This window comes from Tiliqua scincoides, chromosome 7, assembly GCF_035046505.1.
Source record: "Tiliqua scincoides isolate rTilSci1 chromosome 7, rTilSci1.hap2, whole genome shotgun sequence".
NCBI classification, from domain to species: Eukaryota; Metazoa; Chordata; class Lepidosauria; order Squamata; family Scincidae; genus Tiliqua; species Tiliqua scincoides.
Window position 1 is genome coordinate 60,022,471 of NC_089827.1, and position 24,707 is coordinate 60,047,177.

The 24,707-nt window shown below is 42.8% G+C and overlaps 1 protein-coding gene across 1 annotated transcript in view; it reads left to right on the plus strand.

The window, feature by feature from the left end:
- The first annotated feature begins 3,473 nt into the window (after positions 1-3,473).
- Positions 3,474-24,707, plus strand: part of GUCY2C (guanylate cyclase 2C) — a 61,711-nt gene continuing 40,477 nt past the window's right edge. Inside the window, exons 1-12 of the mRNA XM_066634477.1 lie at positions 3,474-3,672; positions 7,556-7,674; positions 8,371-8,438; positions 8,981-9,196; positions 9,981-10,102; positions 11,487-11,583; positions 13,388-13,520; positions 14,676-14,811; positions 16,707-16,792; positions 18,294-18,405; positions 23,550-23,631; positions 24,393-24,498. Coding sequence (XP_066490574.1) covers positions 3,474-3,672; positions 7,556-7,674; positions 8,371-8,438; positions 8,981-9,196; positions 9,981-10,102; positions 11,487-11,583; positions 13,388-13,520; positions 14,676-14,811; positions 16,707-16,792; positions 18,294-18,405; positions 23,550-23,631; positions 24,393-24,498 — 1,476 coding nt within the window. The remainder of the gene's footprint in view (positions 3,673-7,555; positions 7,675-8,370; positions 8,439-8,980; positions 9,197-9,980; positions 10,103-11,486; positions 11,584-13,387; positions 13,521-14,675; positions 14,812-16,706; positions 16,793-18,293; positions 18,406-23,549; positions 23,632-24,392; positions 24,499-24,707) is intronic.

The following is a 24,707-nucleotide window of genomic DNA, read 5'->3' on the forward strand; positions in this document are numbered from 1 at the left end:
CTCAATAAAACCTATAAAATTAAACAGTTTAAAGCAGAATATCCAAAAGGACTAAAAAGAGCAGCATGCTCAAAGATCCACAATTAGCAATGCCTTTAGCATAAAAATGTTATTTACCTCTGAGTGCAAGCTACAGAAATAGGTTGCCAAGCAGATCGTTTTGCCAGGAGGTGCTGCTTAGTGGTGGCTGCATCATTCTTAACTTTCCAGGTTCAATCCCTGCCACCTCTTGATAGTGCCAAAGAAGACCTTCTGCCTGAAATCCTGGAGAGCTGCTGCCCTTAAGGCAGCCCAGAATACCTCAACATGCATAAAACAGTGGTTGCAATGCTCTCAATCTGGTGAACCATCCTCTTTGAGTCTTATGGACACATGTACACCTTTAAAGCTGTAATTCGATACACCTTCTTGAGAGTAAACCCCATGGAAGTAAATAGTACTTATTTCTGAGTAAATATGTATAGGATTGCACCATACAACCACAATTACATCAGTACATTCCTAATAACTTTGCACTGTCTTATTTTGGGCACAATCCTAACTCACTTTCCAGCACTGACACGGGGCAATGCTACTCCGAGGTAAAGGAACAAACGTTCCCTAACTTTGAGGAGATCTCCGTGAGTGCCACCCAGCTGCAGAACACAACACAAGTACCATTGGCACAGCTATGCCAGTGCTGGAAAGTTGGTTAGGATTTGGGCCTTATTCATTGAGGTTGGCTCTTACTAGGGAAAGTAGAGTGATTTGATTGTGAACTGGCTGTGATTTATCCTCCAAAGTTAAATATGATTTAAATTTCTAATTTGTGTTTGAGAAAGATCTGTGTGAAGGGTGGGGCCGATATAAACAACATATGTTTAAACTTAGTTTATCAGATGCATCATTGAAAGTCTTCTTTCTTCGTTGTCCTGCTGAAGCATGCCTTTGGAACTGCAACAGAAGGCATCTATCTCCGGACCAGATCAGACGGAAAGCTCTTCAACCTCTCCAGACTGAGAGCAAAGTCCAAAGTTCAGCTGAAATGTCTGCATGACTTCCTCCTTGCTGACGATGCAGCTGTCACCTCCCACTCTGCCAAAGATCTTCAGCAGCTCATGGATCGTTTTAGCAAGGACTGCCAAGATTTTGGACTGACAATCAGCCTGAAGAAAACACAGGTCATGGTTCAGGATGTGGACTCACCTCCCTGCATTACAATCTCTGCGCATAAACTGGAGGTTGTCCATGACTCTGTGTACCTTGGCTCAACGATCTCCGACACTCTTTCTCTCAATACCGAGCTAAACAGACGCATCGGTAAAGCAGCTACCACATTTTCCAGACTCACAAAGAGAGTCTGGTCCAACAAGAAGCTGATGGAACATACCAAGATCCAGGTCTACAGAGCTTGTGTCTTGAGTACACTTCTGTACTGCAGCAAGTCATGGACTCTTCGCTCACAACAGGAGAGGAAACTGAACGCTTTCCACATGCACTGCCTCCAACGCATCCTCGGTATCACCTGGCAGGACAAAGTTCCAAACTACACAGTCCTGGAACGGGCTGGAATCCCCAGCATGTATGCACTGCTGAAACAGAGACGCCTGCATTGACTCGGTCATGTCATGAGAATGGGCAATGGCTGGATCCCAAAGGATCTCCTCTATGGAGAACTCATGCAGGGAAAGCGCCTACAGGTAGACCACAGCTGTGATGCAAGGACATCTGGAAGAGGGATCTGAAGGCCTTAGGAATGGACTTCAACAGATGGGAAACCCTGGCCTATGAGCGCCCCGCTTGGAGGCAGGCTGTGCAGCATGGCCTTTCCCAGTTTGAAGAGGCACTTGCCCAACAGACTGAGGCAAAGAGGCAAAGAAGGAAGGCCCACAGCCACGGAGACACACCAGGGACAGACTACATTTGCTCCCAGTGTGGAGGGGATTGTCACTCCCAAATTGGCCTCTTCAGCCACACTAGACGCTGTTCCAGAACCATTTTTCAGAGCGTGATACCATAGTCTTCTGAGACTGAAGGATGCCATGGAAAGTCTGTTTGGCTTACTATACATTGAATGTTTACTATACATTGAATGTAATTGGTATTCAAAAATAACCTCTGGAAGGTTATAAAAGTGATAACAGTTTGTTCAAGTGACCTGTGAGTCATCACAGAGCTCAAGTACCTGTTTTAAAAGGCAATTTAATGATGCCATTAATCATATCATATCTGTGATTGATTGGGGTGAGTATTACTTTTCCCAAGAAAACAAGATGAAATGGCTACTATATATACCACACTAAAAGTATTTTTCGCTATCTTTACTTTTATGGCTGTTTATTCTTTCAAACACAGGTGGCAATAAAATTATTATTGATTTATCATAAATATTGTAATTAGATGCAGGGTAATCCGATACAATGGAGGACAGAGTGTCCGTACATTTAATCAATGGTTTTCAAACTTTTTAGCACAGAACCCGTTTTTTAGAATGACAATCTGTTGGGACCCACCAGAAGTGTTGTCATGGCTGGAAGTGACATCATCAAGCAGGAACATTTTTAACACCCTCACTACAACAAAATCAAATCAATTAATTAGGTGAAGAACCCTCCTCACCCTCCCAAGCAGTTACTGATCTGTTCAAAAAAATTCCCCAAACATCCCAAAGACTGGAATCCCATCCATACTTACCTGGGAGTAAACCCCATTGACACTCATTGATAAAAGCTGATGTCACTACCTCACTTGGGGAGGGGAAAGAATGGAATTGGGCTGTTAATTTATCTGAATTTGTACACATTGATCAGAGAGGGTCATATGTGGTCAATTCTAGTTGTTTTTGTTCCTTGATAATGCTGTGGAGTAAAGAAGAACAACATAGCTGAGTTTCTTTTGGTAAGGTGGGGAGTAAGGGAAAAGGACATAGTCAAGTTTCTTTTGCTTGCACCAGAAGAAAAATATAAAGGAATGGAAATAACAACGCAAAGGAAATTATAGCCTTTGTACAGTATGCAGTACAAATTAACTTCCTTCTTTCCCCCTCCATCCACATTTTACAGCCATCAAGAATTACTTGGAAAGAGGAAAAAAAGGAACAGTCTGAGTTTTTGTTCTGAATTAATTGGCTCTTAATTTTATTTCCCTTTTAACTGAATTTTTTTAAACCCTCCTCCTTTCTTTCCTCTACCCATCACGTTGTTTTCTTATCAAGGAAGGTGTGGCTAATGCCTCAGTTTTACAGCCTTTACCGTCTCAACTGCAAACAACCTTTGGCCCCTTCTCATTTTCCCAGTTCTGCTGTTAATTGTCCAGAAGCAGTACTTCTGCTTGGAGCTGATGGGGGTAGGGGTGGAATAGGAAAAGAAGGACCCAAGCGAAGAAGGAAATTGTGACCGAGAGCTGGGCACGCAAGGAATACCCTGGCTTCTACCAGGGTAGATCAACCATGTAGTATGTGGAAGAAGCAGCCTTGGCCTAGGCTTACAGGCATCATGAGGCAGCCAAGTCTGGACCAGGCACTGTTTTGGGCACTGTTGCTTTTTAGCCAGCTGCTGTGGCAGGGTAGTGGGAGCAGGTGTTTCAGAGATGACTATGTGATCAACGTCATGATGATGAACGACTCTGAGTTTCCACTGAACATAAAACCAGCTGTGGAACTAGGACTGAAAATTGTGAAATCTGACCTGAAAGGTAAGTGCCCTATGCCGTGAGATTTCAGAAACATCTGAGGGTCAGATTCACTTTCAGGCCTTGAGTATAGAGCAGTCATTTTTAACCACTGTGCCACTGCACGCTGCTGTGCCATGAATGGTCCCCAGGTGTGCTGGGGGAATTTAGGAGAGTAGTAGGGCCATTGGGAGATGTGTTTATTAGTAGGGCCATTGGGAGATGTGAGCTCCCCATTGACAGCACAGTATGCCTTGCCAATTGTCCAAAAATCTGATAGTACTCCTTGACTATTTTAGTGCCTTGCCAGTGTGTCATGAAAAAGATTGAAAATCACTGGTACAGACAGTTGCATGTTTCTGCAGGTTGTCTCACTCCCTTCCTACCCTCATGTATGTGCAGGCAGTGCAGACAGAGGGCAAAACATCCACAAAGCCTAGTAGTTAGTGACAGCTTCTTGCCCCTTTCCTTTCCCAACTGGTTGATTTAGGAAACTTTGATAGGTTTCCACTGTCACCACCATGGTGGGGAAAAGCTAGAGGGGAGAGGGGCCACCCTCCCTTGTCTGGGGGGATTATCACAATGCCAAAACAAAACAAGTCATGGTGAGGATTGAGAGGTCTGGGAAAATGTGACAAGCCATCGTTTGAGGAACTAATATTAAGCAGGCCATAAAAAGCAATAAAAAGACATTTATTAAAAGCCTGGATACAACAAGGCAAAAAAAAATGGAAATGGGGTGCAGGTACAGGTTGAAACTAATTATTCCTGTGGGTTCCCTTCCAAGCACTCAGGTGGATAAAAAAAACACAACTATAGCAAATCAATTTAAAAAAACAAAGTTTCTTTGCTCCAGTGATTGAAAAACAGCCTTGCTGACCTTTTGACTCTAAGATAAGAGTCATTAAGAAGACAATCCATCAGCACTTCACTCAGCCCCTCCCTTCAGCAATGCAAAATGATCACCTTTCTTTCACTTGCTGGGGGAAGGGAGGGGTCCAAAGGAGAGAGAAGGATTGATGGATTGTTAGCCTGCTGCCCCCCCCCTCATTAAGGAGGCTGTTGTTAAAGGACTGTTCAGTTTTTAAAACTGATTTTAAAGGGGTGCATTTTTCCCCTTCTCCAGGGATCAGCACATTCTTTCTCATTTGCAGGGGCCATTTGTGTTGAGTCAAATTCGTGTATAAAAAATCCGTGTATAAATAGGCTGGACCTATAATTCAAAGACACAGAACTAAAGAAAGCAGGGTTGTCCCAAAACAAGGTTTTAGAAACTTGGCACTGATCTTTAAAGATTTGCAGAAAAGAAAAAACAAAAGCCTTGGTCATGCTAGATATTTTCCTGTCTAACTACTCAAACCATCCAACAGAAGCAGGTCCAGTTCCTGTGCCACAACAAGGAGTGGGTGAGCCTTTTGCTAATGAATGACATAGGTAATCAATGATGAACTAAAGGTGACTTCCAAGAGCAGCTTGATGGATGCCCTAGGTTTGCGAATGTTATAGGATCAGTCGATTGGAAGAGTGAGGGGCCCCCTCCCTTAGCTTAGCCAGGTGAGCTTGGTTGCCTAGTCACTGGGTATGTGCCAGTTTCAGCAAGAAAGTCGGGCCAGTATCCTTTGGGGAAGCTAAGACCTGAAGACAGCGAATCCTCATCGTACTTGTCTGGGATGGCACTGGATTTCAAAAAAGACAGGGTTCATGGCAGGAAGATGTATCCACTGCTTTTAGGATGCTAGAACAGCAGTCTCCAAAGTGGAGACCGCTGTGCACCAGGAAACCTGGCACAACTGGGGCTTCCTGTTCCAGCACACCACAGCTCTCCATGTCCCCTGATCGGGAAAATGCGACACTCTGGGCAGTCACATCTGCCCAGAAATCTGGGTGCATTGGAATGGTAAACTCCACTCATGGAGTGGATGGCTTCTCCCAAACCCCAGATCTGGTCCACAGGCTGGGGTTTGGAGGGAGCTGTGCTAGAACATCACAAAAGCTGGGAGAGGGCTAAAAAGGTTCCAAAATAGGGAAAAATGAAAAAAGTCCAAGAATTTTTGACACACTTTGTTCTTTGTGCAGCATATTCTTTCAACCTGTACACCCAATGACAGCCAAATTCTTCTTGTCTTTCATGTCTGCCTGGCATTGGCACACTGATGTACTGTAATTATTTGAATACATGTTGGTAGAATTCCTAATGATTATTTCTGAAGGTGTTTGATTCATATTCAGGGCAAATGAACATCTGAGCCAAAGAAAGGTACTGGGGTCAGCTTCTTTCTACCTCCTCATTACCATGCAAGAGTAGTGATCTGTCTAGTTGGGCAGACTGAATATTAAATACTACTAGTGATTTCACAGCAATTTCACTTCCTCTTGATCCCAAGAACCTTCCCTAACTATCAGGGCAGCATCTCAAATGTGCAGGTGTTTAGTTATTTCACACTTCCACTAACATTTCCAAAATGTAAGATTGATAATTTGTGCCACAATACACACCCCCTTTGTTTTCCCTCATCTGCTAGCCCTGTTCCAACTGCCCCATGAACGTACCAACATTGGTAGGTATTTTTTGTCTGCCACTGCACATGGGGTACTACTTGGCATCTGTAGGGGTGAACAGAATCCCAGGGCTACGTGCACTTCTGTAATGGAGTTTACAGTGTTGTTAAGTGAGCTCCACTACCAGAACACTAGTTCCATCAGCAGAGCCCAAGCATAGTATTGGGCTGCTAGCTGCATAACATTTTGACCTGTTAGGGGCATTAACCCACTTCTGCCTGGCCCACAGGTATACACATTTGGTTCCTGTTGCATATATGCGATGTTGGGCAGAAATGGTTTAAACCTCCACTGGAAAGACCTGCTGTAATAGTGACACAGACATTCTTACTGACAGAGGGCCCAATCCTATGCAAATTTCAAGTGCCAGTGCAGCCACAATGCAGCCTTGAGGAAAAGGAATAAATGTTCCCTTACCTGGAGGAGGCTTCCATGACTGCCCCCCAACCACAGAATGCAGCACATGCCCTGTTGGCACAGCTGCATCAGCACTAAAAAGTTGACTAGAATTGGGCCCTTAATTATTCCTGATTAATGTCATAAACAATTCTTGCCAGAGTTTCTAGAGATCTTGGTACTAATAATGGAAAATGTGTCAACAGAATATATCTATTTGTAGTGACCGTTTACTATCATCAATGGCACATTGGGAACACCACTACAAAAGGTAGTGTTATGGATGTTATTTTATGGACTTACTGTAAGCACCTTGGGCATCATTTGGTGATGGAGAGACAGGGTACTCACATCTAAAAGAAAGGAGGAAAAAAAGCAATACTGTGTATACAGTTGTTGCACTTCTTCTCCTGTGTATGTTAATCTCCCATGCACAGATGTCCATTGATCTTGCTCTGTTCACTAAATATCATATCCAACGATCAGTCTGTGATGATCAGCAAATAATTTTGTGGCTATTACTATGGTTAACACTAGAAGCTGGGTGGCAAAATTGGCAAGCAAAGTACTTAATCTTTCCCTTAAAAAACATAGGCAAGGCTTTATCCTTCAAGGGGACAATGCCCCAATACTTTGAGTTAAAAGTTGTTTAGCATATGTCCTTTGTCAGCTGTTGAAGTGAACTTTGCTACTTATTAAAACAAACAGATGGGCAGTAAATATGATTCCACCCACTCACGTACAGTGGCTAATTTTCCTTTCCATAGAGAAAAATTGGTGAAGATTTTCCCAGGTTTAAGTTCCACATTTCATTAACGTTTTTTTAAACATCAAAGACTTCACATAGGCCTTTGATCAGCCAGTCATACAATCAATGCATATTCCAGTAATTTATCAATCCTGTGTAAAATCTTACAATTTCATACCTAACGCTCCTGCATTTTTGTTACAGCAAACAATATTAGCGCCCATGTCAATATCACATATAATGACTACATCACATCCCTCTATGTCTCAGACGGCTGCCGCACTAGCACTTGCGAAGGGGTGGCAATTATCAGGGAGCTCTATGTGAGTATTAAGAGATCATTCTGTGTACATTCATATGAACAATGATCAAACATTCTGGTCAGATCAAAATATTGCAAATTGTGGCAAAATAAATATACAATCTTCATAATACTGACAATGCATGTCTTCACAACACACAATTTCTAAAACTGCTGAATTCCAGTCTGGTTATATATCAGTATTACAATTCTGCTCATGCCACTGTTCTGAAACATGGAAGGCCTAACTATTCAACTCAGCACCTATACAGCTTTAGCTCATGCCTCTAAATAGACCGTAAATGCAGGCTTCCCATCTTCCATGATAATGTGTGGTCAAGGTCAGGCACTGGCCCTGTGGTCCCAACACTCCCCACCCAGAGAGCTATTTGGCCAGTCCCCAGCCTCTGAACTCTCAGTGCCAGTGGCAATGGTAGTTTCCAATGCACCATCAAGGGAGGAAAGGTGCCATTGAGGCACAGTGGAAGACTCTCCTCAGGACCCTCAGCAATTTGTCCCCAACACTGGCTTTGCACTCTAATCAATACTCCTATTTCTATGACTAAATATAGGAGGACTATGACTTTAAAAAAAGCATCTTTAGCATCTTCTAGCCTCTTGTTTCATCATCATAGTAGCACTTTGCATTTGCACAATACTTTCTTTGCACATTCCCAAGTTCCCTATTTCTTGTTGATGTTACTCTTTTATATTACAGTATGATAATAAACTTGGGTGTACTGTCCTGGGTCCCAGATGTACGTACGCCACATACCAGATGGTCTCGTAAGTATTAGGCAAGAATATTACATTTTAGTTAGGCTAAACTAATGAGTAAACTTGATAGCTGCATAAAATACATGTGTTGAAGATTATGTTTCAGGGCCATATTTTCCATCTCTTGTTTTTAAAAAAGTGTGATGGTCATCCCTGGCCTTTTTAACATTGCAAAGATAGATATTTTCTCTATTTTCTTGTCACTTCCCTGCAGACTTGAGTAACCACCCAATGTTATCTGGGGCTCTGTCTGGCTTTTCTCCACCTTGGCAATGGCAGCTGAGACCTATCAAAACTCCCTGTAGGAGAGCCAAAGGCAGGAGGGTTGTTGTTAACCTCTGGGCCTTACACCTGTGTTTGGCCCTCCAACCATGCTTCCTGTGTGTGCCCTACTTTCATTACATTATTGACAAGAACATCTTGCCTTCATGCTTATTTTGAAGTAATAGCAAACGAAAGAGAATCATAGATATGATCGGCCCAACACCTTTACTTGGACAAAACATCAATAGGTTTAACAGCCATTCTAATTTGCGCTTCTTTTTTCTTAGAGTTGAGACAATCATGGGCCTCCCTCTGATCTCTGCAGGGAGTTTTGGGCTGTCATGTGACTACAAAGACTACCTAACACGGACGTTGACCCCAGCCAGGAAAGTGAGCAATTTCTTGATTGATTTCTGGGAAAATTCAGACCTGCCATTCAAAGCCTATTCTTGGAAATCTACTTACATCTACAAGAAGGCTAACAACAGTGAATACTGCTTTTGGTAAGAATTAGTAGCGGGCAGGGTTGAGAACTTGACCCGGATGACTCGGACTCAAGTCATGAAAATGCGTGTTTTTCACTGTCTTGTGGACTCGTGAGTCATCTGTGTGGAAGACTCGGAAAAACACTCGAGTCAGAGGCCCCTTGACTCGGCACTTGTCCCCATGCACGCAGACCCAAGCCTGCCTGTGTCCGGGTGTGCTTGCTTACTGTTTTTGTGGCATGAAAACCTTATGGGGCCATCATTCAGACAAGGCGAGAAGCAGGGAAGTTCTAAGAAGGAGGCAGGGAAGGATTAATGTTTTCATTTTGTATCAGGCAGGAGGAGGGGAGGCGGGAGTGAGCTCTTTTCTCCATTTCTGATAGAAAGAAAAGAACATAAGTTAAATGAAAAAGTCTCAGCATAAGTGCGCTATAGAATTGCTCTCTCCAGGGAAAATACTTGCAGCCAGCCACTAGCAGCAGCCTTTTTAGTTTTTAAAATGACTACCAGGGTGGTGGAGATAACAGTGTTGGTCACCCATGTCTGATCATTGATTTTTTAAAAATAAACTAATGTTTAAACTTTTATTTGTCCCTACTTTCATTTCATTATTGAAATAATGGACAATTCCGATACGTGTGAGGCACCTTCCTGTCTGGAGGCAGATTAGCTGGGACTTCAGGAAGCTTCTCTGTGCCAGGTTGCTAGCTCCTCCCCCCCCCCAACTGGCTGAACCTTATGCCCAGTTTTATGCCACTGTCACATGTTGATTTGTAACATGTGCTTCCTGTCCCAATTTCAGGTATATGAATGCGCTAGAGGTTGAAACTGAACGCTTCTCTGCAAGGCTGAAATTCAGGGAGATTCTAAGAAGCCCAGAAGACCTGCAGAACATCCTGAATAATCCAAACAGAAAAAGCAATGGTAAGGAGAGAGGGGGTGTGTATCTCTCTGATAGCCGTATAGCTTCACTTCCTGTGTGTCAGTATTACTACAGTTGTTCTTCAACATTTTTATTTTTTCACAGATTTTGTTTTTTCCCCAAGGAGGAAAAGTGCAGAAAGCGGTGTTATGTGTTTTTATTCCAAGGATGCAGTTTTATAAATTATAATAGCTAGGCAAGTTATATAGGCTGAATAGTGTCAGCAAATGAAGCCACATTCATTACACATGCACTCTCTCCAGTCCATTATTTATTTATTTATTGGCATATTTCCCATTTCATTCATTCATTCAGCAGATTTTGGGGGTTTTGTTTTTACAAAAATGAGAAGTGCAGAAAGCAGTGATGTGTTTTTATTTTGTTATCACTGCAAAATCACACCTCTAAATATTACCTTAGTCATAGGAGAACTCTACTAATTTGGGAGAAAAAAATAGGGAAAGCCCAATCCAACGTAACTCTCCACAGGCCTCTGTCTTGCCAGGATTTAGTTTTAGTTTATTCACGCACATCCAGTCTTTTGCTCAGTAACACAAATCTATCACTCCATTACAGAAAATGAGCTCAGTTAATCAGGTGTGTGAAGATATCTGTATTCATATGAACGAACAATCTGCAGTTGGAGCCATGTAGAGTCAGGCTGGTAGAAATGAAAATAGATTGCAGATCTCCAGCAGGGTCTCTCCAAACTGGATGAATGGCAGCAACATGGCAAATGCAGTCCAATGTAACTGGGGGTAAAGAGAATGGGGCCAAAAGTGTTAAGTACACTGATGGAATCTGAAGAAGCTGTGACTAATCATCTTAAAGCCTAACCCTACCTAGCACTCTCTACCCATCAATGCAGGAGCACCAATTGAGCATGTACCCTATCCTAGGGTAGGGGGCAGTTGGAGAGGCCCCCTTGGGGTAAGTGAAGAGGGAGAAGTATTCAGCTAAACCACCGAACCTACTGTCTCCCTCCTACATTCCTCCCTGCCAGAAACTAGTAATACTGTATACTAGGTGAGCACTTCTCTGCTCTACTCATAGGGAGTACTTTAAAAGTAAAGTAAAGAAGGGGATCTGAGGAAGACTTCTCTCTCTCTCCCCCTCCTGATAATAATTCTCAAAGAAACATTGGGCACAGTTCTAACCCCTTATGTCAGTGCTTTCTAGCACTGGCGTAAGGGCAATGCAGCTCCAAGGTAAGGGAACAAACACTCCCTTTCTTTGAGGGGGCCTCCGTGAGTGACACCCAACTGCAGGATGCAGCACACATCCCATTGGCACCGCTATGCCTGTGCTGGAAAACACTGACATAAGGGGTTAGGATCGCACCCATTGTCTATTAACTTTTGTTTGTCTTCCTCTGGTTTATTGCAGTGATCGTCATGTGTGGTTTCGCAAGTGATGTTGAAGTAGCCATAGGGAATGCAGTGGTGGATGATGACATTGTTATTGTTCTTATAGATCTTTTCAGGTAAAAGCTTTGCAAGGCAGAAAAAAAATAGTAAAAAGGGACACATATCCCTGGAAAGTTGCATTTCTAAAGAAAGGATGAAATGTTCTCTGGGTGGACAGTTCTGCACTCATTTGATTTCTGAACTATTTTGATTTATTTTACTATGTAAACTGTTTTGTGAACTACTCTTATTGAAAAGCGGTATATAAATATTCTTAATATTCTACAGTGAAGTTCTGTACTTGACAGTGTGCTATGCAGGACTATGGAATACCTACAACCCTGTGTATCTGTATGTATGTGATTTGCTTTCAGTTATTCACATTTTTCCCTTTTTCCCCACATGCTGAAGTATTTGGGGAAACAGGTATTAAGCAAACTCTTCAGGGCAGCATTTCTCAAACTGTGAGTTGGGACGCACTTGGTGGGTTGTGATTGTATTTCTGGTGGATCCTGCAGAGCTTCCAATGAAAACACAGGTGATGGAAAGGTCAGATAACAAATTGCCTTAGGCCCTGAGGCTATTCAAAAATCAGATAGCTGCTAACTGCCTTGCAAACAGTTAAGTTCCTGCAGTTTGCAAGCTTGTGTAAATATAGGGAGATAAATGTTTGAGTGTCTTTTTTCTGGTGTTTTTTTTCCCAAGACTATCAATGACAGGAAATGATGAAAGGTGAAGGCTGGGTCACATAGCTAAGGCTCTCAAGCCTTGAAGCTATTCATTAGCACTGCCTCATTATAAGGAATGGAAATGAAATTACTTGTAAAAAAAATAAAAAAAATTGATTTATTTCTAGATCACCTTTTTAAAGTCCTGTAAAGCTAGCTGGGTCCCAATTGAATGCCTTTTAAAAAAGTGGGTCCTGGTGCTGAAAAAGTCTGAGAACCACTGCCTTAGGGGAAAGCATTCCATGAACAAGGTGCCACAACTGAGGAGAAGCTCCTTTCTTGTGTCATCACTTGCTGCACCTTGGGTAGTGGAAGCAGCTGATGGAGATTGTCTGATCATTCAGCCTAATCCTCTCCACATTATAGTATGCAGCTGTGGAGAGAATGCTACAGGCTATAGTTCTGGGTGTATGTGTAAGACCAGAAATCAAATGAGAAGTAAAAAACTTGTTATCTTATCCCTTGGTAGGCCTTCTGGCCACCTGTGGGTCTCCTTGGCCCAGTGCCAGCTAGTGTAACCCAAGGAGAGAAAAGGGGCAGGTTAGGTTGGAAAATGGGGGTTAGGATCTGATGAGTGCTTTTCCTGCCAAGATCTACCTTCTCCAACATGTTCCTCCTCCTCCTCCCTGAAACTGCCCATGGTCCACCCCTGCCACCACCTTATCTGGGCCAGTGGAGCATCTTGGCAAGTCTGATGCACGCATGATACTGCTAGCCATTTACGCCAGTGGCTGTGTTGCATGCAAAGGCATTGCTGCTTTTGCACCACGACAACAGGGCCTATGGCAGTGAGTCACAAGATCTGCTGCTGGAGGTTTTTGGTAGGATTGGACCATTAGTTAATCTTGTTATTTTGTGTTTTGGGGAAGGGGGGGGATGAAAGACAGTGGCTTGTGACAACGATAATGGCCCAGTGCTATCCCCCAGTTGTGTCCAGGTCTACTGACACTGGATCCACTGGATCCTGTGAACTGGCAGGAGCCCGGGTCGGCCAGGATAGGGAAGTAAAGAAAATTTTACTTGCCTCTCTGGCCGCTGCCTGGTTCCCTATGGAACTCCTTAGATCTGCACCAACTCTTTCACTGAGTTACTTGAAAATTGTGTTGGTTTTTCTTCTCATTACCTTGTGGGGCACTTCTGCTTCCCTTTACAGTAACACATATTATGAAGAAGTCACCTCAGCCCCTTACATGCAGAATGTGCTTGTCCTGACTTTGGCACCCTCGGACTATAATGCTGTTTTAAACAATAGTGAGGTTTCCATTACTACTGATGAAGAACATCTAGTAAGTATTTTCTCATCACTACCACTTCCGTGCACTACTGTCTTAGATACAAGAGCTACCATTCTGCATGAAATTATACATCAAATGATATATAACTTGATGGCATTATTCCAAAATACTAAGTTCTTAAAAATTTTGGCCAGTAGTGGTGTCACCCCCTCCCCTGTGCGTATCACCTGGTGCAACCTGCACACCCCACACCCTCTAGTGATGCCTTTGGAGGAAGCAAAGTACTGTGTACATTTTGAGTGTTGAACTATATATTGGGTATGGGGTACACAGAAACAGTTGCTTGATCCACAGTTCTGCTATTTTCAGCTCTCCAACCCACTTCCTGTTAGTGCTTCCTGTTAACATTTTCAGACAGCACAGAGACAGCCAGATACAGGAAACAGTGACAGCAGGGTTGCAATTGGACACAGATAAGTCATTTGTACTATGCAGGCCATTTGCGAACCATGGATAAATGAAACTGCAGATAATGGGACCTGCAGATACAGAGGGATGTCTGTAACTTCATCCAGATAATACTAACTAGATCTGTTTTGTGTTGTACAATCGTTCCTCATTACACTAAAACTTATGTAAATTTATTCACAGTTTAAATGTAAATTAATTCTTTCCCCCCCCGGCCCCCAACACAGTGTCAGAGAGACAATGTGGCCCTCCTGCCAAAAACTTTGGACACCCCTGGTTTATGTAGTAGGAACAAATAAATGATGTTGGACTTAAGTTCAAAACAATTTAAGTACAAACCCCTGGAACTTAACCTGTATTTAATGAAGGACCTGGTGTCCACAAATACAAAATGGAAGAAAGAGGTACACAAAGGCAATGGCCTTGTTCGTAGAACAGGGGAAATTAGATTGGTCAGAAATGTTCAAGGCTGTGGTCTTTGAGCCATGGGGTTAACAGGACACTCTTTGGATATTTGCCGAGATTGAGGTTTATATTGTTAAAGATCACCTAAACAGGTATGTACACATCTATCTGAATGCCTTTACTATGCAGCCTCTTGTGGAAGCAGGCGTTTAGCTGTGTGTTAGACCTCACGGTTAGACCTCATTGAAATAAATGCATATTCTGATTTTCTTCAGTGAATTATCAGCTGTCTCTTATATGGCTTCAGTTCTCTCTTTTGGTCATTTCTTGTAGCTGAAAAATGATTTCCTTATTGGCTATGTGGATGCTATCATCCTCTTTGGACAGGCCTTGAAGAAACTTTCTATCAAACAAGAAGAAATTAAACCTGACTACTTTATTGACCACTTTCGCAATGTCACATTTGAAGGTAATGCAGTACGGTTCTTTCCTGTCATTTCTTGAAGATACTGAGGTAGATGGAGTAGAAATAGTGTCTACAAGAATTTTGAAGGAAAGATCCTCATGGTTTAGGTGGACCAAATGTTGCAATAAGTTTCCTTTCCTCTTATATTGAAGATAACACTTTATGCATCTGATGAAGGAAATTATAGTCCATGAAAACTGGTGCTAAAATAACAACTCATTCCTAAACAACTTTCCGCATGGCAATGTAGCCACACCAACAGGGTGTGCTCTATATCTCGTGGGGGTGTTTTGGACCATGGAGGCCTCTTGGGGTAAGGGGACATTTGTTCCCTTGCCACAGGGAAGACTGTGCTGGCCCACTGGGTCTACTTGGACCTGTGCCAGCAATTTCACTGATGCAAGTGTGCTTGGTCAGGGGATTGAGACTGGGAAGGGGTATAGGATATTGGTAGCACTGCTGCTGCCAATACCTCCCCCTTTCTGGTCTTGATCCACCCTCTTCCCCACCCCATCTCCACTCTGTTCCCCCCACCTTGTTCTACCCCCTCTCCACTCCTTCCCACTCCTTGCACTGGCTCTCCGGCACTGGTGGGCTTCCTCTAACCACTGGTGTGCATACCTGGTTGCTTGCTGCTTGTGACAACAGCAGGCAGCGCTGAATGGCATGTTGAATTTTGTGGCAGCCATATTGGGCCTTATGCTGCTGGAATGTTTGTTCTGGTGGCATAAGACCCTATTAGGACTGGGCCATAAATGCCTTAGCTTTTACAGTGCTTCAAAGTTATTTGCTGTTTTTGCTGCAACAGAGTAACATGGCTACTCTTCTGGAAGGTGTTCTCATATTTCGGGTTCATTGGTGATATGTGCAGAAATTGGGCTCAGTCTGAGTTTGTATGAGGAGGACCAGAGGGAAAACTGCTGCAGGAGAGGAGGCTGCAGTACCAGTAGAGGGAAGGTAGAGGCTGCTGTGTGCAGAGGCCTATAAAAGGGGCTGCACAAGCAAAGAGCAGAAGGACCACCAGGGAAGCTTGGGAGAGAAGGAGCTGCAAGGAGCGAGCTGGGAGAGACCAAGCCAGAGAAGGAGCTGCAGGAAGGAGCCCCTGGGAGAGCCTCTGAGAACCAGGGAACAACCATCCAGCCTTTGCCTCAAGTCCTGCTGCCTAGTGCCTGCCTGCCTCAGATCCTCTCAATTGGGGAAATTTGGAACAAGGTTGTTTTTATTTGGTTCAGGTTCCATTCCTCCTAATAAAAGCCTTAAACTCAGTTTGGTGTTAGTCGTCTCTTTTGATCCTGCATAACGTTGGGATTTTTTCCTGAATATGTAGATACATTATAATATGCTAGACTAACAACTGAAGTAATATCCTTTTGAGAGAATTGTGTTCCTATATGTGGTATACAGACCAACCTCAGTATAATAGCAGTAAAAGTTTTAATCCTTTCTTGACTGAATATGTAGAAATATTGCAATATCCTGTGCTAACAATAAAGGCTCACAATCAATACATTTCAAAACAAATTATGTTAGTCTTGGTTTCCTGGTTCAGATAGGTCACAAGCAACTGATTTAACAAACCAGGAAACTTGGCATTTAACTGGGAAGACTGAAGGAAGGAGGTAAAGAGGGGGAGGAGGATGCACAAAGGCTCTTTGCTCCTTTCTTGAATATTCACAATCCAACAAACCATGGTTTGTTGAGCCACTTGAACTACATCATAGCCTGAGTCCTCAGGAAAAACAATTCAACTGTCATCCAACTTGAACATTCTGACCTCGCAGCTCCCCCTCCTTGGATAAAACCTTACCCAGTTTAGCTTGCTGGCTGCACAGAGAGCCTTACATGACTTTCAGAGAAAACAGGCAGACTTGTCAATGATACTGTGTTTTTTTCTACAGGTGTTCTGGGTCCTGTAACTCTGGACGTGTTTGGGGATATTGACGTCAATTTCACTATTCTGTACGCGTCTTTGAGTTCACATAAAGTAAGCATGGCTAACTGAAGGTGCTCCATGGTGAGATATATATGGGAGGAGGCCCCAGCAGCATATGAGGAAGGCAGGAAATGCTAGTGTTGAAATTTGCAGTAATAAGAGCTGAAGGCAGAGCAGCAAATAGTAGAAGTGCCTTCAACACACTCTTTTCTTTCTGGTGGACCACATGGCAGTGACGGGAGCTGTCAAATAACTTTTTAAAAAAATGTTTTTACTCACTCCACATTATATACTGCTTTTCTGTTGTCATCTACGATGGTTAGAGTTTACTATATAATGACTTACAGGCTACAATCCTAACCATGCTTTCCTGAGTGTAAGCCCCATTGAATAAAATAGGACCTACTTCTGAGTAGACCTGGTTAGGATTGTACACACAATCTATTAGGGATGATACAAAAGGAAATGAGAAGGAAGAGGAAAATAAGCTAATTGGGGCACCAGCTCTATCAAAGCATTGCATAATGAAATAACACAATAACAACGTGCAGTAGTCATTGTGCGAGACAATTTTGGGAAGAAATTCTATTAAGAAGCCTGACTATTTTGTGATGTATTTGGGAAGAAAGGAGTCAGATGGTATTGTCTAGTTGTAGTTATTGCTTACAGTGCTGGAGTAATTCCTTAGTAACACCCATCCCTCTAACTAGAATTTTAACAAAACAAAAATTCCTATACCAAAAAAATGGTGCATTTTCTTGTGGTGTAAGGGAAAGCAGCTGGCTATTGACAAATGACGCTTGTGACTGTGACATCACTGAACGAGCCTCTCTCTCGTCTATCCTGCCATTCTGCATTCTTCCATTTTAAAAAAAGTTCTTTCCATGTTTACTCTGTAAAAAATTGCGCATGTGTGTACACCTTGCGGCCAAATTAGGTACTGTATGTATATCTCCAGAATCATAATTTTAAAATCAGCTGTCATGTACCAGGAAGGCTAGCCTTGATCCCAACTATGCTGCAGGCATACCACAGAGTGGGTATTGTTGTTAATGACTAGTATTTGACAGTCAATGAAAAGCCCCATTCTTTCTGTGGCAGGTTTTTTTTTGGGGGGGGGGCAATTCGACAAGTCCTTTAGAGTTGCAAAGGGGTGATTCAGTGACTCGAAAAATGCCCCCATTATGACACTCTTTTGAGTTGAGTCACAGGGGGTGGTGACTCTAGACGTGACTTGAGTCAATACCCGCGGGATTTTGCCATCCCTGCTATTTCTTTCCGGAATAATAGGAAAACCCTACAGAATATGGTGGAGATACAGGGGCACAGGATGAATCAAGTGTGAGGAAAGTGTCTGAGAAAAGCATTTTTACAGTATTTATCAAAATATTTATATCCACTTTTTTGCCTGAAAGGCCATTCAAAGCATTTTAAAATGTTAAAATGAAATACAATAATTAAAACAATCAAGAACATTCATCAGTCTTTATTGATAGTCTCTGGTTTAAGGAGTTTCTGAGTGACTTACATTTCCTCCATTGTTTCACTCTAGTTTGAGACCCTTCTAGAATTTGACACTCATCTGAATAAGACAACAGTGAAGACGTCAAAGCCATTTTTCCGTTGGAGCAAACACACCTTGCCGAATGATGTTCCTAGTGCTGGTGAGACCATCTATTTCTTATTAAGACTCATTGTTTTCATTTGTATAGCAGTTTCTGAGTTTACATATATTATAGTGTTCACATGTTGTAATCCTTACAACATCCCTTTAAGCTAAGTACTGTATTCTTAGGGCCCAATCCTATCCAATTTTTCAGTGCCGGTGCAACTGTGCCAATGGGGTGTGCACTGTATCCTGTGTTGGAGAGGCACTCACAGAGACCTCCTTAAGGTATGGAACATTTGTTCCCTTACCTTGGGGCTGCATTGCGGCTGCACCGGTGCTGGAAAGTTGGATAGGATTGGGCCTACCCAACTATTTATTTATTATTACAACTATTTCAGGAAGTTCTATTATTAATATTAGTGTTAGTATTAGTATTTATATACTGCTTTTCAACGAAAATTTCACAAAGTGGTTTTCTATGCAAATTCTATGCTACATAAGAACATGAGAAGAGCCCGTTGGATCTGGCCTTAGGCCCATCTAGTCCAGCTTCCAATATCTCACAGTGGCCCTCTACATGCCCCAGGGAGCACACAAGACAACAAGAGACCTGTTGTATTTTCTTTCTTTATGAAAAGCCCAAGGTGGCTTCCAACAAAAAATCACAAAAGCCAGTTAAAATAGAAAATAACAATCCAACAATAAATGGGTCAGTGGCACAGCAGAAAACAAAGAGCGGGCAGCTCAATCCAGCGCAAAGTCCCATGCAGTGGTGCTGGTCATGATGCATCATGTGCAGGAATTTGGCGATACGTTTGTAAATGTGTTGTAGGGGCTGGATATTCATGCTTTCCAATATTAATTCCTCTCACCCGAGTCCAGAATTCTGTTAAGGAGCCTGACTATTTTGTCACAAAAGAAAGTTCCAGGGAGAGGATGAATCAGTGGCAGGAAAGCACTTCCTACAACCCTAATTAATCACATTTTCAATTATACTTTAAACTGCCGAGGAGTCCCAACAATCAGTGGTGTTGGAGTTCTTGGCACCTGGGGTTGGGCAACGTGGTGATACAGAAATGTCACCCCCCCATGTCGTCATTGCATTGTGCCTGTGCACTATACCCTCCCCCATCTGGAGTGGCTCCATTTTGGAGCCACACAGAGCTGAGGGGAGGGAAGGCAGGGGAACCCAGTGTCACAGCACTCAACACTTTAAGCAGCTAGCACCACACCCCCACAGAGAGCTCAAGAAACAGCCAGGCTGCCCCATAAGAACATAAGAACAGCCCCACTGAATCAGGCCATAGGCCCATCTAGTCCAGCTTCCTGTATCTCACAGCGGCCCACCAAATGCCCCAGGGAGCACACCAGATAACAAGAGACCTCATCCTGGTGCCCTCCCCTGCATCTGGCATTCTGACATAACCCATTTCTAAAATCAGGAGGTTGCGCATATACATCATGGCTTGTACCCCATAATGGATTTTTCCTCCAGAAACTTGTCCAATCCCCTTTTAAAGGCGTCTAGGCTAGACGCCATCACCACATCCTGTGGCAAGGAGTTCCACAGACCGACCACACACTGAGTAAAGAAATATTTTCTTTTGTCTGTCCTAACCCGCCCAACACTCAATTTTAGTGGATGTCCCCTGGTTCTGGTATTATGTGAGAATGTAAAGAGCATCTCCCTATCCACTCTGTCCATCCCCTGCATAATTTTGTATGTCTCAATCATGTCCCCCCTCAGGCGTCTCTTTTCTAGGCTGAAGAGGCCCAAACGCCGTAGCCTTTCCTCATAAGGAAGGTGCCCCAGCCCCGTAATCATCTTAGTCGCTCTCTTTTGCACCTTTTCCTTTTCCACTGTGTCTTTTTTGAGATGCGGCGACCAGAACTGGACACAATACTCCAGGTGTGGCCTTACCATAGATTTGTACAACGGCATTATAATACTAGCCGTTTTGTTCTCAATACCCTTCCTAATGATCCCAAGCATAGAATTGGCCTTCTTCACTGCCGCCGCACATTGGGTCGACACTTTCATCGACCTGTCCACCACCACCCCAAGATCTCTCTCCTGATCTGTCACAGACAGCTCAGAACCCATCAGCCTATATCTAAAGTTTTGATTTTTTTTTTTTGCCCCAATGTGCATGACTTTACACTTACTGACATTGAAGTGCATCTGCCATTTTGCTGCCCATTCTGCCAGTCTGGAGAGATCCTTCTGGAGCTCCTCACAATCACTTCTGGTCTTCACCACTCGGAAAAGTTTGGTGTCGTCCCCAATTGTCCCCCCGCAGCCTGGCACCTGCAGCCTGAACGCTGCCGCCCCAGCCGCCCACTTTGTCTGCCTCTGCCAACAGTTTAAATTATCACAGAAGCAGGAATTAAATTAGGGTCTGTAGACGTTCACTCAGGTGACCACAAATTTTTCCTCAAACTCTCCCATATAACACAGGAAAGAAGTAAACTTACCTATCCCATACTATACCACTCAAGTTCAGAGCTTCTACTCAGTCACCTAGCCCCAAACCTGACCAGTTCTTGCTACAGTTCAATAGCATTATAGTACTAGACAAGCCATGCAGGACAAGCCCTCTTCAGCAGTCTCACTCTATTGCACTATAGGGAAGTTTTCCAATTGTTTGTTCTTCCCCCCACCTTGTTTCTCATGGGTTCTCAACCTGTATGACTGTATACGAGCCTTTGATTATAGGAACATTTATTTCCCCATAGCAATTGTTATTGCTGGAGAGACAAATGAAATGGTCAGAATGAGTTACACCAGTGGTATATCAACACTGTTCTCATTTTTATGTTAAGAAGGTCCAACATATGAAGCATGAAGCCTAGAATAGGAGCAGGGAGAGAATGTGCTGTCTTAATGGCTAGAATGCAGAGCCGCAGACCAGGAAGTTATGCTTTCAGCATTGGTAATTTAAAATATTTTTCTTCCGTACTTTTTCAGATTCCGAAAGTAATGATTCCTTAATACGCCGAGACAATTTTCTGTCTCTACCAAATCAAATTACAAAATGAAGTACCTTTGCTCTCTAGGTGGTTGCTCTGTTTCTGGTTGTAACAGTTATTGCATTTCTTCTCAGACTAGACATTCAATTAAAATGACCCATAAGATGCATCAGAGCAGATATAATCATAAAATAGGAATGTGTAAAGATTAGTGTTTCTGTTTCTCCATTATCTGATATCATTCAAAAGTTATTAAGTGTCTTTTTGCCCATTTGGTTTGAAATTTAGAAATGTAATTTCATTGTCATGACTGCTGCTCCATGTACCATAATAACAAACGTCTTCCCCAGGAAGCTGTCTTGAACTGGGGAGATGGAAAACAGGGCAGAGAGAGTCAGTGTTTTGCATAATGAAATGATGGGAAACACTAGAGGGCAGCAGAATCTTAGGAATATAAACACAGTATGCTGTTACATTTCTGAATGCCAAATATCAACCTGTAATTTTGTTTTTCCTGTGCTTGGAGCTATTTAGCCTTCTGTCACACAGCCCAAGTTGCAGAGCAGGAAAGAATCTTGTGACTTGCCAATTGCATTTGCTTGCTAACTGATTTATTTATTGGTGACCTGGTGTTCTGCCTTCCTTGTAGGATCAGCCAGCCCAGGTGTTTTGACAAGGATGACCTTGTTGTCAGAGAATTAAGGAGGAAATAAATTTGGCCCTTGGTGAAGAGGCAGATTTAGAACATGGGCACATGGCTAAAAGAACAAACCAAAGATCAAAAGTGTGCAAAGTACTTGGTACAAGGATTGTCAAAATAATTTAGCACCTATAATTTGTGCTAGATTGCAAGGAGATATCAGTTTCTCTTCCTTCTCTCCTTCATCTCTCATGAGAGAACAAACAACTGGAGAACAAACAATTGGAGAACAAACAAACAACAAACAATTTCTGAAAACTGGAATACAAATATGACAGTCACCTTGTCTTTATCTCAAAACCTTTATCTCAAAATAATAATAATAATAATAATATTATTATTATTATTTATATACCGCTTTTCAACTGAAAGTTCACAAAGGAGAAAAATCAAATAACTAAATGACTCCCTGTCCCAAAAGGGTTCACAATCTAAAAAGATGCAAAAAGAATACCAGCAGCATGCCTACTCAGAAGTAAGTCCCGTTTCGTTAAATGGAGTTTACTTCCAAGAACGTCTGTATAGGATTGCAGCTCGACAACCTAAACCTATCCCTCACTAGCCTGTGCGATGTCATGATACTGATGGAGTGCACACTGGATACTATGGTCGGGGAGGGCAGACAGACAGCCTTGGAGAGATAAGTAAAAATCATTTTTACTTATTTCACCATAAGTTGCCTTGCCACCAACGGATCTCCTCAGAAATAGCTGGCATAAGTTGAAGGAGCCTTGGGGAGCATGTCAGGCTGGGAAAAGGGGGATAAGAGTTTGGCATGTGCTGCTGCAGCTGAGATCCTCCCCCTCCTGCCTTTCAACCCACCCCTGTCTTTTAGCTCCCCCAAATCAGCCCTATCAGCACCTACCACCAGCTTGGTGAATCTCTGGAGTTTGTGCAGGACCTCCAGCCATTTGTGCTGGTGGCCCCAAAGCACACAACAGCAGTGCAGCTTTTGCAGTCCTGGGACTTACGATAGTGCATTGCAAAATCTACTGCTGTAAACCCTGGATAGGATTGGGCCGTAATAACCTACACCTCTTACTAAAACCTCATAAAGCTTTTAGTTAGAGGTGAAGTGACAGGAAGGAAGGTATCCAGTGCCCATTCAGAGTCCAGACTGATCTCCAGTGCAAGGAACCCAGGACACAGTGCACTGAAATGGTTTACCATGTACCATGTACAAATTTGATTCTGTAACTAATTCTTTTGAACAAACAATTGCAGATGAAGTTTGTATATTAACACACATTATGTCCCTAATCTATTTCCTTTACCCAAGAAATAAGCTAAACTCCTTTACTTGGTGAGAAAGTCAAGTGTGGGTTTTTGGGTTCTCTTTCTGTATCTCTGTTGGAGGGATGCCGATATTAGCTTGCCTGAGGGCTGGATAAATGGTATCTCTGAAACATCTATTGTTTAGTGGCTACCATTTTTACTTGTATGCATTAGAGATTATTCTGTTGTACTTCAGTGCCTCTTTTAAATGTTCTTCTTCAGGTTGCCTGATTGCCCATTTCTTACTTTTACAGGCCCACACATTCTGACTATAGCTATTTTCACACTTACTGGGACAGTGGTACTGGTTCTGATAATCGTTCTGCTAGTGCTGAGGTACAATAATCCTTTGCTCTTCTTTTGCCATTCCTGAGCATGAGTCCACAAATTCTTTTTGAAATTTGTCTTTTTAGAGACTTCCCTATGCAAAGCTATTGGGTGCAAATGAATTTGGTTGTGCTAACTCCAGTATCCTTTGTTCTGCCAGTTGGTCTAGATCCCAGTGAGAGATTTGCTGCCTAATCCTAACCATATCTTGCCTATTGCACCTACCTGAGAGTAAGGTTTTCTTCTCTCTCCCCCCCCCCCCAACTCTCTGACATATAAGTATATCTTTGGTAGATGAACTTCAGTAATGCATTCTCTGCACCTCATCTTTGATGTGAACCAATGAAATCAATGGGAGTTTTGACATTGAGGTTGGTTTTGCTGGAAAGAGGATTAAGGTTTGTTCAATTCAATGCAAACTTTAAAGTTACCTTTTAAAAACCACTTTTCAGCTTGAATCAAACTGGTGCCTCAGAAAGGGGAGTGAGGGCCTAATCCTATCCAACTTTTCAGCACTGATACAGCCATGCCAATGGGGCATGTGCTGCATTTTGTGGTGGAGAAGGCAGTCACAAAATGCCTCCTCAAGAGGCACTGCAGTTGGATCAGTGCTGGAAAGTTGGATAGGATTGGGCCCAAAGTTTCTATTCTTTATGAATGAGATTGGCTTCTGAACTTTTAACCTGTTCCATAAGGTTAATGAGTAGCTCCAATTCCAAATTCTAGTGCTCCAAGAATTGTAGCAGTAATACACTTTATTTGATGTACAGGAAGTACAGACGAGATACTGAGCTCCAGCAGAAGAGATGGTCTCACATACCGCCTGATGAGATCCTGCCTTTAGAGACTGGTGAGACAAGTCATGTCAGTCTAAAGGTAGGAAATTCCAGCCATCCAAGGCAGCAGTTTCCTTTCACTGTATGTATGTTCTGCCTCCCTCTGCATGCGGTATGGATAGTACCATAAATGCTGTCTATACAACTGATCTGAGGTCTCCACTGATCTCTTCTGCTCTGCAGTAAAGAAAATTATCCAGTTCAATACACATTAATAAACAGACTTGTCATGATGATGGCGAGGTAATT